Here is a 14,087-nt window from a genome sequence, read left to right as displayed (position 1 = left end):
AACAACCAAAAATAATTCCAGCAGTCGGGTTGCCAGGTTCGTTGCCGAGTTTGTCAATAGATCAGCCTGTGCCATGTCAAGTGATGAATCATACAGGGTAACAAATAATTTCAACAGTATGTATGTAACCTATACATCCCTAACCCTTTGATCTGGAAATCACCAAGTTAAGTAGTGCTTACAGCTGCAGAGAGAGCTAAGTACACCACATAATAAACCAAATAACCTCAAGGAACTTTTTTAACCACACATCACTTGAGTTGAGATATGATCTAACTACACATTAGGTAATTTGTTGTGTAGGATTTACAGCTCTTCTTTCTTTGCTCATGTTTCCTGTGTTTGCGGTTGCATTCATGTGATTGATGTGTGGTCAGATTAGTGAATGAGTTTCTTCATACCAGGCTGAAAAGTAAAGTTAACCTGCCTTGTCAGGTTTGAAAGTGAATCATGCCCAACATTAATGTCATCGTGCAGTGACACGCACTAAAGTAAAGGTCAGATGTATATGAAGCAAGGTGTGACATAGGGTTGGGTATCGATACTCAATACCCTTTTGAGGTATCAATCAAAATAAGTCGATACCAAGTAGTATCCAAACGTCCTTTTTGCACCCAGAGTTACAAAATATGACTTATGTGAGTTACTCACAGCTAATCAATGCAGGCAATTTAATGCAACTTGATTGGCCACTGCCAAAGACTTTAAAAATGCATTTGTTGTGACATTTTATGCAATTTAATGTTCCTATGCACATGATGGGTATCGAATGAAAACTCAGTTGGTATCGATATCGCTTTAAAGGTACTTGGATTGGTATTTGGTCATTTTTAAATGGTATCCAGACCTACTGTGACACTAAGTCAGTGACAACATAAAACAAATACAATATTTGGGCACTTTAACTTGCTTGTGTTTTATTCATTCATTTATTTATCAGCATCATTTTGTTAGATTTTTTGTTTTTTTTTCAGTTTTTTATGAAAGAGATTTTCTATACTGTGTTGTGCTTCATTTTTTGCTAATGTTTTTTATGTCACAGCTACTGTATAACCGTGTAATAACTGACATTTTGAAATAAATATAATTTAAAAATCATAATGCATTAACCTTCCCCTGCCTTAGTATAAAATAAAAGTTTTGAGGATGACACAAAACTGTATTATGAGGACATTCAAGTTCCTCAATGAGCAACTGTAAAAATTGCACTGATTTGAAACTTGTACACAAGTTTTGAACATGAAATAAAAGACTTTACTGATTATGATTATGAGATAATTATGATCATATGATTGCTTTTTCTACTTGGAGATTTGTTCTTCATAAATAATGTATAGTAATGAAATCAAATACTATTCATTTTTTGGGTTTTATAAACTTTTCAAAGTTTGATGTAAATAATTAAACACAGACTTCATTTAACTTGTTTATGTTTGTATCTTTTTGTCTCTTTCAGTGTTTATCGGAGTCGACCTGCACTGTAAGACCAACAACACCGAACATCGCACCAATGAGATCTCAGTGGAGCGGCTGATCGTGAGGCGAGGCCAGCCCTTCATCTTGACCCTTAAACTGTTGCAATCTTTCAACCATTACCTCCACCCGCTCACCATCACTGCAGAAACCGGTTAGACTCTCACTGAATTCATTGTTTTTGATGGTTTCTGGACAACAATGGAGATCCACATACCCATATATTGATAATTGGGTTTTACGGAGATAAGTGATTGATAAATTAATAAATTAGAGGGATACAAGTTTTGGTCTTTTCAGAAAAATTTTACTTTGACAGGAAGGTTCAGTCAGTGATAAATGGAAGGAAGGGAGGGAGGGAGGAAGGAAGGAACAGTCAAAACAGACAGGGTCGGGAGGACGACACAAAGGTTAAATGACTGACTGACTCTCTCTCTCTCTCTCTCTCTCTCTCTCTCTCTCTCTCTCTCTCTCTCTCTCTCTCTACAGGAGAACACCCTTCAGAGGAATGGGGCACTAAGTCGTCCTTCGCTGTCCCAGATAATGTGCGGCGCTCATCATCAGCTAAGGCGGTGTGGAAGATGGAGATTCACAACAGCTCCATGGGCAGCTTGACCCTGAGCATCACCCCCCCGGCTGACGCCCCCATAGGGGAATACCGACTGACTGTGAAGCACAGAGATGATGAGATACTGCTGGCAACGCCCGCAGTGCTCTTCAACCCCTGGTGCCCCGGTAGGTCGGTCCATCGATCGATGGATCGATCTATCTATCTATCTATCTATCTGTCTGTCTATCTATCTATCTATCTATCTATCTATCTATCTATCTATCTATCTATCTGTCTGTCTATCTATCTATCTATCTATCTATCTATCTATCTATCTATCCATGTGTTTGCATTAATTTGCTCTCTCTGTAGATGACTGGGTGTTTCTGCCCGATGAGGCGGAGAGACAGGAGTATGTAATGAATGAACAAGGAATCATCTACACAGGAAGTGGAAACTACGTCATTCCTAAGAACTGGGACTATGGACAGGTGCACACACACACACACACACACACACACACATTTTTTATCAGTCGGTGGTGGCCAGTGTCCTGTTCTTCGCTGTAGTCTGCTGGTTTCATGATGATCATTGGGACATCAGACGGTCACACCGAGCCTGACAGCATCCTGACACTCAACACAGTCAATTAGCTAAACAGCATGTAAACATACCTGCAAATGTCACTTCAGGTGTATTGGTTGCTGGTTTCATCCTTACACATGAATACTATTGTTAATAACATACCATCTGCTCATGACTTGAGGCTACAGCGGTTTGGTGGCTTTGTCTCTCTCTGTCAGCTGCTGTCAATCAAACACAGACACAAACCTCCAGCCACTGAGGCAAAAAGAGCTTCGGTTACATATTTAGCCAACTTAAAAACATTACAATTAAACAACCAGTCCATTCTGTCATCATCAGAGCACCAAAACATTTCTGGGTTTTTAACAGACATTTCAGTAAATATAAGAGTTCTCAGTTCATCATACAAGAGACAGTATAAAAGAAAATGTGATTCATTTTCAACTTCATTGAGTTCACATAATTTACATAACCTTTCATCTTCCAACATATTTTTAAATCTACCGACTTCAAGGTTCAGGGAAGGATTCCTGTTCTCAGCTGAGCCACTAAGGATCTTTGATTTCTTGACATAAGGTTCAGGGCCATAATTATGCTTAATTTGGATGTATGTTCGTAATTTTGGCTTTAATAAAATATCATTTAACCATTTTGTCTCAAATAAAGCAAGTAGTTTCTCACTAAATGAGGCTATTGAATAAGTTAAATTATTACTGTACATATACTGTAAACCAACCTCTTCAAATAAAGTGAATATTTCTTTAGCCCATGGAGAGCCGTTTAATTTACTCCAAATAAAAACTTTCTTATTGACCCTGTCTTCTGACATATTGAGTAAACGATTCCATAGTCTGATCATCTCACATTTACGTCTTATAGAACCAGGAAGCCAGCCCATGTCACCTTGAACAGCCAAAATCGGAGCAAACTTATGAACACCTAAAAAGCAGCGAGCAGCTCTATTCTCTATAGAATCTGCAGTTTTAGATTCCTTGAATCCCCAGACCCCTGAAGCATAATTTAATATGGGAGAAACACAAGCATCATAAAGTTGTGAATAGGTAGAATAGCCAAGAGTTTTACATATCTTAAACTTACTAAGCACAGACCCTATAGGTGGGATCTTTACAATGTACACACAATTTTATATTGTAAATCCTGTGTAAGAAGCGCCTCCTTTCCTGTCTGTTTTTCTGTCAAGTTTGAGGACAACATGGTGGAGATTTGCCTTAAAATATTGGACAAGAACCACAAACACCTGAAGGACCCGGCTGACGATGTCTCTGCTCGCTGTAACCCCATCTACGTCAGCCGCGTGGTCAGCGCCATGGTAAGACATGCTCTGTCTGTGTGTGTGTTTTAAAGATACCGCCACACTGACGCTGACACATTTATGAGCTTACTTTGTTGATTGTTGTGTCCCAAATCCAGAAGTGATGTGATGCAGAAAAATACCCTTAATGTTTTCAACCACTAAATGATAAGTTCATCTTTTTTTCAAGTCCTGAGACCTGAGCTATTGCATGGTATGCATTTTTAATTTCCCCTAGATATTTGAGATTAGTAGGACCTGATAATAACAAAAACTATAAGCATCGTATTTGAACAGGAAGCAGTTTTTGAAAGAAAAAGAAAGTCCTCATATGGGGGACAATGGGTTTATTAATCAGTGTATAAAAATATTTATTTTTTTACATTTACACCTTCCCTTTGCACCAATGATAATAAAGTCCCAATATCTTCAAATGGGTACCCTCTTATTAGCAGTGTCGTAGCTTGTTCCTGTTGCTAAAATTAGTCACATTAGTGTAGCATATCAAACTACAAATGTTTTTAAGCATAAATAAACAAGTTTCAACCATAAAATTTGATACACTTTTGTACCTGGTCCACTTTTGTCTGGGGATCGGCTGTTTGCTTCACTTGGCTGAGATGCCTGCCATCTTGTTTTTACACTGATTAATGCATTGTGCTTTTGCGACCACTAGGTGGCACAAAAACGTGTGTACAAGCGAGGACAAAGTTAAGCAGAATGAAGTATAAGGTCCAGCAAACCCAAAATGTAATATCCCTATATGAGGACGCAGGTTTACAGGAGGTTAAATTAACGTCTAAAACATGTTTTGCTTGCTTTAATCAGTCCTGCTGTACATGCTAACCATTAAAGACCCCGTCTTAATTCACTGACAGTGTAAATGATGGGGGACAAAATCCAAAAGCACAAAGTTACTAATATAATGCAGATATGTTTCACAATCTGTTTATAAGACTTAGATTGTTTTATAGATAATCGTTTGCTGACATTCTTCCATTTTATGAAGACGAAGATAGCAGATGTCAATCATTTGGTCTTCAAAATATAAACAGGACTTTGGAAGTAAGGGAAAAAACTGGGGAGTCCAAATCTGCTTAAACAAAGTTAGAAGTTTTAGTAAATCATCATCATTTCCGTCTCTGTCTGTTCTTCCCTTTTAGATTAACTCTCAAGATGACAATGGTATCTTGACGGGACGCTGGTCAAACCCGTATTCGGGAGGGGTCCCACCCACTCATTGGAGTGGCAGCTACGACATCCTCCAAAAGTAGCTCGACAGCGGCTGCCATCCGGTCAAGTACGGACAGTGCTGGGTGTTTGCTGGCGTCATGTGCTCAGGTAACATCTGACTCTGAAGCATTGTCTTATTGTTTCTATGCTCATTTCCTGCTGAACAAACAATACTATAATAACTGTATCTAGAGTGTCTAAAAATGTTGAACACTACTGTACAAATTAAGTAAATGGGTCAATAACAAATAAGGGTTGGCAAGATGAGCAATTCAAAGATTTTTAGGTTTTATGCCATTTGAAATTACATTTGCACCATTTTTTAAAACCAAAAGTAAGACTGAATGACCACAAAAGAATGATGAATATTAAATATTTTATCCACCTACAGTGTATTTAAGAGGACTTATACAAATACCTGTAAATGTAAATGGTTCCTGATCTCCATGATTCCATAGATTAAATGTAATATTTAGAAACATTTTATTCCATTGTCTTTATTTAATATAAAAAGTTATAATGTAAGATCATGCCAAACTAGTTGTTTTATTGAGAATTTAGCATTTTTAAGCAAGTTTAATTATTTGGTACAAAGTTTTTATGGTTACACCACTTAGACATTTTTGCCATAATCCTCTAATATATTCTCTCAAAATGGATTAAAAGCAGACATTTTTATGCTGGGTCCACAAAAAAAGAATGAGTGCAAGTTATTCATTCATGTATATTCTCTACTTTTAACCTCTTTAAATTGGACTAAACCATATGGACACAAAAATGTCATTGACCCAAATATTAGCAGCTTCTGGGTATTAATCGTTACCTAATTGAGCTACAACAGGCGAGGAACCAGTGCACACTGATCTAAACTTATTTGAATGATTCACATTTGGTTCAGTGATGCGTCTGCTGGGCATCCCTTGCCGTGTGATCACCAATTTCGAGTCAGCCCATGACAGCAACAGAAATCTGCTAATCGAAATCGACCACGCCGACTACGGGGTCAATGTGGGACCAAGCAAGGACACCATCTGGTGAGATTCAGAACAAGACACCTGGCACACTTGATATCAACATTTAACATTTAACATTTTCATATTTGGATGTTTTTGGTCTCCTCCAAGAGTCCAACCTTTAACCCTTACATACTGTTCATATTCTACACCCTCGCAGTATGTTCTGGGTCAATCCCCTCTTAAAAAGTCTCTATACCAAATTCTGAACCATTGCATTAATGATCTGTCTGACTGATCAATAAATGTGTGATTAAACCTTGATCAATGTTTCAGAAAGCAGAGTGTATTTTTTAGGATTCATATCATTCATTATCACACAATATCATGTCCTATTTTACCCAAGACATAGCAATGATGATTTAAATGTATTTTATTGAGAGTGAAAAGTACAAGAACTTCCTCATAACTACTATAAATAAAATAAAACTAAACTAAACTAAACTATCTTATTAAAACTATTAACTATTCATTTAACTAAAAGACATGTCAATAGCCTCAAACATTAGCTGTAAAGTTGTGCAAAGAATAGATTGTGTGAACTTTCTATGTTGAAGAATAATCAGGTCAGTGGTGTCAAGGCTTGTTCACAGCTTAATTCCTCTGTTTGGCACACAGCGTTGTGGATTCCCGTGGGTATATAGGTTGCTGTTCCACACAATGCCACTCCCCTTTTTTTTTTTAATAGAAGTAATTAAATACTTGTAATGTGCCTGAATGAACCTGATATATTAATGTGCTGTCATGAAATGTGCTAATTTATCAGGAAGAAAACTGTTTGCCAGCATTTGTAGGTCAGATAAGAGCAAAACAGAAGTAATTGGAACACAAACCAAAGCCATGAAGCATATCAACATGTCAGTACTTGGTCACCGCAGATTTATAAAGAAGCGTTTGATCTTCTTGCGTTTTGGTTTTGAGGGGTACAGAATGAAAGTATTGCTTTTCCATTAAAAAAAAAAAAATTTAGTCTGAATTAATATTTTTTTTAAAATTTGACGGGTTTGACAATGAGTTTTTTGTCGTAGCACAATAATAGTGGTACTGTTGAACTCGCCAGGGTCTTAGCTTTCATATGAGATGCTATTTGTCTGTGTACCATGAAGTATCAAAACGGTAGCAATGGAAATGTGGAGAGTGGGTTGACTTTCTGACACTATTCGGATTTTGATATTTGATCATTAATATGCTTGGTGTTTGAGTTGTGTTCGGTGTGTGTAAAAATGACTTATATGTGCTTGTAGCGGAGTTTCTCCTGTTTAATTTGATGTGCAATATGACTGTATTGCTACATAATTAGGGCAGCGTGTTATGCCTTTTGCTGCGGAGAGTCTCAGGGTCTCTCAATTGGGGGGGACCTTGGAGTTTAACAGGTATAACTGCTACTTCCACTGCCGTTACAATGTAGGCCTAACCGCTACAACTGTAAGTTTCATGTTTATGAAACTTTTACAGTATGTAGGTCAAACATCAGCTGATGAGTGACACACTGCAGTCTATCAAGATTGGAAATATTAGAGTTTATCATGATAATTTGTCTGAATCGTGAGTTTATTTTGTGCTTTATTCCAGTTTTGAATTTATAGAATCTTATTTTCTCTCAATTTTGTGACTTATTTTCCACAAAATCTGCATTTTAAGATTTCAAATCCAACATTTTCTAAAAAGTTACATATATATTCTGCTATATTTTCTGCTCATCTGCTCAACATTGACGAACATCTTATTTCATTTGCTTTCCCATAACATCCATACGTGGTATCTGAAGCATGATTAAAGTTTTGATGGTTCTTATGGCAGATGGAGGTTCTCCAGACAGATTGAATGTTCTTGTCCTTTAGTTTCAGTCCACTAAAACACTGTGTTGTGTTTCAGGAACTTTCACGTGTGGGTGGAGGCGTGGATGAGGCGGCCAGATCTGACAGACGAAGGCAAATATGACGGCTGGCAAGTTCTGGATCCAACTCCGCAGGAGCTGAGCGATGGTACAGATTTTACTGGGTTTTTTTGCTCTTAATTGTACATGCGAAGGGTTTTATTGCCAGTGTTACCCAAAAATGATAATCTAAACTAGGATTTAGAAATAAATGTGTTTTTGTACTAAACATAACTCATCAGAACCATCTTCTGACCCCCTTAAAGGGGGATCATTTTTGATATGATATTGAAACAATTGCCAATTAACCACCTCCTGACTACCAATTTTGCTATTCTTAGAGCCATATCAATAGTGGTGCTTGAATAAATGTTATAAAATGTTAAAAATGTGTTAAGTTTGTTCTGTGGTTAGAGGGCCGAAGGGTTTATCCCATTAAAACCGTATCAGCACCAATCAGATGTCTTGTGGGTAAAGAGTGAAAAGGGCGTAAATGTGCTCAGGAGATTTCATCACAATCTGCCTAACAGATATTGCTTGTGTTCAAGGGGAAGTTTTGACACTGATAGTGCTCACAAAGATAGCGATTCATTCACTGGGGAGGAAGTGAATGCTGAGTCACTTATGCTCGAAGGCTTCTCCTTAAAATACTGCAGATTTTACCTCATTAGTACATCGCTGGCTTCAAGTCCAATTCACAATAAATCAAAATGAAAAGATAGTGTGGAAAACGCTAAATTGTCTTCTCATATTTCTTGTGTGTTGATTTTAATGGTTTCTCTTCTTGTAGGAGTGTACTGTTGCGGTCCAGCTCCGGTTAAAGCCATCCTGAACGGAGACACCGACCTCAAATACGACGTCCCATTTGTCTTCGCCGAGGTCAACGCCGACTGCATTGACTGGCTGGTCAGTCTTAAAACCGACATCATCAGCAACACATTCAGAGACCTTTAGTGAAAAAAAAATTGTTTTATGAAATGATGCTTATGTTGTTTCTGTTTCCTGTCAGGTCCGGCGTGATGGTTCCAAACAGAAAATCTTCTCTGATACAAAGAAAGTCGGTCAGAACATCTCCACCAAGTCTGTCGGCTCCAACATGAGGATGAACATCACTGACTCCTACAAACACAGAGAGGGTGAGTTTACCAGGCGAACACGTCACAAATCAAACAATCAACAGCAGCAAACTGACTGAATTACCACCTTTACAGGAACAATGAAGGAAAGGTCTGTGTTTAAACGCGCCGTGACCGGTCTCAACACCACGGAAACAGAAGGAAATGAAGGAAAAGAGGGGACCGGGGAGGAGAATGGCAACCTTCTACCGCCAAAAGTGTCCATGCGGTTTGATGAGGTACGCAAGAGAAACTTCAGTCCCTAGTTAATGAAAAGGATGGATCTTTTTTTTTTGTATGTCTCAGTGTCAAGTTTGTGGATATTATAAAGCTGTTTGGTCATAGTTAGTTAGTTAGTTAGTAGTTCTAAGAAGAAGCTCAGTGGCATCCTGGTGGACAGGAGTCACAACATTTCAGTTCCAGGTATGATATGATTAATGGACCACACACACAAAAGCTAAATCCAAGAGATAACATTGCTCAGTTCCAAGTACAATACGACATGATGCGATACGATACAGTTTATTTATGGATCACATGCACAAAAGCAAAATGAACATTGTTCAGTTCCGTGGATTAAACAATGCATTATGTTATGATACATTACGATATGATACATTACGTTACGATATGATAAGATACGTTACTTTACGTTACGATATGATGAGACACGTTACTTTACGTTACCATACATTATGTTACGATATGATAAGATACATTACTTTACGTTACGATATGATAAGATACGTTACTTTACGATACGTTACTTTATGTTTCGATATGTTATGATGCATTACGTTACGATATGATAAGATACGTTACTTTACGTTACAATATGATATATTACGTTACAATATGATATATTACGCTAAGATACGTTACTTTACGTTACGAATCGTTACAATAATATAGCATTTATTTATGGATCACACACAAAAGCAAAATCAAAGCGATAACATTGTTCAGTTCTATGGACGATATGTTACATTACGATACGATATGATACATTACGTTGCGATACGATACATTACAATACAATATGATTTATTTATGGATCACCGAAAAACCACAAAAGCAAAATCCAAGGGTTAAATTATGAAGGCGAAGATAAAAAATATCAACACCCACACAAAAAATGTAACAATTATGGTACAAATGTTATCGTATATTTCGGTATAAATCTGTGAACTGCAGGTGTCCGCGCCAGTGAAAGGTCAGGATGTGCATCTGAATCTGGTGCTGAACAGTAAGAGCAAAGTTTCCAGGTCGCTGGCCATCACCACCTTTGTCCAGGGCATGACGTACTACGGCTCACCGGTAGCGAACATCCAGACTGACATCAAGCATGAGACACTGCTGCCTGGGAAAGGTAACTCTTGTTCTGTAGATGTTTTCTGGACACATAACTTAATTGTCTTCTTTATTCAATTATCAAAGGCGAGTTTTCTCTAAGCTTGGACAAATATATCCTAAATTCCCTGAAATTTATGTGAAAAAATACAATGTTCTCTTGCAGATCTGATCATCCCCATCGTGGTCCCATTCTCAGCCTACAATAAATACATGAAGGACTCTGACAGTATGAAGGTTTCGGTCATTGTGACGGACAAAGAGAAGCCGATCTACTCATACCTGGCTGTAGATGATGTCGTGCTGCTGGATCCTCCCATCTCCATCAAAGTCAGTAGATATCTAATTAAACTTCAACCTCTGTCCTTCTGTTTCTAAAACCTTCCAGCTTTGTTCAACATCTGTATTAACCCTCCTGTTGTCCTTGGGTCAAATTTGTTTAAATATAAGAACTATGAATTAATTTCATTTATTTGCCTGAATATCACATGCATGGTTCCATACTACATTCTTTACCAATATAATCATCCCTGCTTTCACTCAATTGGGTGATAATTTGTACTTTATGCTTTATTATAAACAGTCAAACCAGACTGCGTCAATTTTGACCCAGAAGGACAACAGTATCCTGATTAAACGTTGTGGCATATATCAATTTGTGATAGTCAATCAACATTTCTCTAATTAAAAAATGAGGTATAATTTCATTTAAATGAGGTCTATTGAATGAAGTCTAACACACAATTGGGTGACGATTTATACTTTATTAACAGTCGAAATTGACCGTGGAGGACAAAGGTTGCATGGTTGACGGGAAGACAACAGGAAAGTTAAACAATATCTGTCACATTAGCTGACAGCTGTTGGCATAACTCTCAAATTCAAACCTGCGATTTTTAAGAGGAAAAAAAAAAGAGAGAAAAATGTTGAAAAAAAGTCAGCTGTTTTCTGCTACTGAAATTCCACTTTCTGTTTTACTTATGGCTGTGTTAGTTTTTGCCTGCAAGTCACAACGCTGTCATCACGTCATCATAAAACCAAGATAAAACCTTTAACACCAACACTGCATTGCTCCTTTTGTATAATAACTAGGGCTATCGATTAAACGATTAATTTTTTTAATAACAGAATTTCCATAGTTAATCGCGATTAATCGCGTTTTGAATTGCATGTTTAAAATCCTGTTATTTTACATTTGAAGGCAGTTTTAAGCCCATAATGTAAAGCATTTCTTACCAGAGTGTCTTAACTGGGAATCAATCACGGCTCTGCTGCGACTCCCACACTCCAAAATGGTCCTTTGGTGGAGCTGAGGCTCGCTTGGCTGCACCTGGGTGTTTAGCATGGAGGTGCTAACTCAAACTCGACATACTCCGGTGGTAGTTAAACTGGAAGTGTTTTAAAGTTAAACAAGCCGTTCAAAAGTCCAGTAGCTCTCTTACTTTCCATCAGCGCGGTAGGTTTACTGCAGGAGGCCACTTCAAAGCATAGCGCTACAGCTAGAGGAGCCGTCTACGGGTGTGTAGAAGGGACAAAAAGGCTTGCAAAATTAAAATGCGATTAAAAAAGATTAACGTGTTATGGATTGCATTAATCTAATCGCGATTAACACGTTAATGCTGACAGCCCTAATAATAACACACCTTTTTTTGGCTTTTCCACTCTGTTTCTCTTTTTCTCTCTCTCATCTTGGCGTCTGTTGGGGTTTTTTTAAGTGTTTGTTGTTTGGCTGCCTGACTGAGCATATTTGATTAAATTGTTAAACTGTGTGTGTGTGTCCCAGGTTGTCGGTCCAGTCAGATTGTACCAGGAGGCGACTGCGGAGGTGCTGTTCATGAATCCGGTCCAGGAGACGCTGAAGGACTGCGTTATGACTATCTCTGGAAGTGGCCTGTTGAGAAGGGAATTTGAGTCCAGGTCAGTGGGTGTGTGTGTGTGTGTGTGTGTGTGTGTGTCTGTGTGTGTGGGGGGGGGGGGGGGGGGGGGGGTGTTGGAGGCTGTTCAAGGCTGCCCACATTTAACATGCAAAAACAACAAATCGTGCTTACAATTAATAGATCTGTAGGTTAATTCTATATATGGATTGATTTTTTTTTTTTAATGCAGTCTAATTCGTAATTTAACATTAAGCATTAATAGAAAGATTAAAGAACAATAAATAATAAGTAAGTACACAAACAATAGTAGTAAAAATTTATTAAAGAATAGTAACATTATTTATGAAAGTAATATTTGGTGATGAATGAATGGTTTGAAGCTCTGGTTGAAATATTGGGAGGTTTTGCACTGCTTCATTTAAAAGTAAACTGTCCAAAATCTGGGCAACATATAAATGTACAAGTTTTACCTCCAAGCTCAATCATTTGTGAGTTTTGCTCTTCCTGTTTCTTACAACGGTTTATTTGTGTCATCCACAGGATCCCAGACCTGCCTACAAATGGCAGAGCATTCATCAAGTTGCCCTTAAATCCCTACAGGCTCGGACAGAGGACACTTGTGGCCGACTTCGATTGCTCCCTTTTCAGAAACGCTAAAGGCAGCGCCACCGTCTACGTCCAAATGTAAAGTCGAGGGTTGCAGAACGAAAGTCGAGCACTGTTACTCAGAAGCAAAAATATCACAAATGTCATATTTCAGTTGTTTTTTACACCAGTTTCTGTTTGAAATCATTTTTGCTATCGTAACCAAACCACCATCATAAATGTATCATCAATCATATATAATTTAGTCTTTAGTGTGCAATACAGTCGCTGCATTCAAGGAATTAGGGTTAACATCTTACTCTCCATTTTATTAATGATTACTATTTGCTAAGGATAATCAAGATGAAGGAGATAGGAGAAGTATGTGATTCTGCCCTTTATGATGTTTTAAGCACTTTTTGATTATATGTGATTAAATGTATTGCACCTTCTATTATCACTATCTTAAAAAAGAAAAAGAATGCAGTAACAAGTGTTATAAAATAGTAATTTGATTGTTACAAAGTCATAATTTGATTAAAATAACCTGGGATGAGTTTTGACAGGATTTTTTGATTGGTCAAAAATTACATAAGGGAGGGGGACATCTCTCTCTCTCCCACAGTGGGCAGTACCAGAATTATCAGTATAAAAGGGGAATCTGTATCAAAAATCATTGTATCATTTTGGCATAGACGCTGTCTGTGCTATTTTGGTCCCCAAGGTTTCTTTGTCGACGAATAAACTTTGACTGCATTCAGCTGGACGACTCTTAGTGATTTTTTCCTGTTTTGGACAAAGAATAACTTTTCAACCACGTTTCATAAAATATTTACTTCTGTGTTGTAGCAAAGATTTAGAAATAAACAAATAAACAAACAAAGTAAGAAAGAAAACAATCATAATCATGGACAACAATAAGAGTATGCTGTGCTGTCCTCTCTTAATAAAGTTTTCTCCTTCAAAAGCCATTTCAGGTCACCATGGTCAGAGGAGACCCTCTCCTCTCCTCCTTATGTACTCTGTTAAACAACATGAAGAAACACCTTTAAATGACAAACTGTGGCATATAATAATAGCAGTGTATTAAGAGAGTGTGTTTTGACAAAGATCATGTT

The 14,087-nt window shown here is 37.6% G+C and overlaps 1 protein-coding gene across 1 annotated transcript; it reads left to right on the top strand.

The window, feature by feature from the left end:
- The first annotated feature begins 674 nt into the window (after nt 1–674).
- tgm8 (transglutaminase 8) lies at nt 675–13,072 on the top strand. Its single transcript, XM_053315607.1, is given in 15 exon segments — nt 675–700; nt 1,452–1,627; nt 1,963–2,208; nt 2,396–2,514; nt 3,810–3,938; nt 5,084–5,261; nt 6,052–6,187; nt 8,042–8,151; nt 8,833–8,948; nt 9,052–9,178; nt 9,254–9,396; nt 10,352–10,526; nt 10,674–10,837; nt 12,291–12,424; nt 12,925–13,072. Coding segments are annotated over 15 exon segments (2,127 nt in total).
- Nucleotides 13,073–14,087: the final 1,015 nt, after the last annotated feature.

This window comes from Scomber japonicus, chromosome 3 (assembly GCF_027409825.1).
Source record: "Scomber japonicus isolate fScoJap1 chromosome 3, fScoJap1.pri, whole genome shotgun sequence".
Classification (NCBI taxonomy): Eukaryota; Metazoa; Chordata; class Actinopteri; order Scombriformes; family Scombridae; genus Scomber; species Scomber japonicus.
The sequence above is the reverse complement of the archived record's forward strand: the minus strand, read 5'-3'. Positions and strand labels throughout refer to the sequence as shown.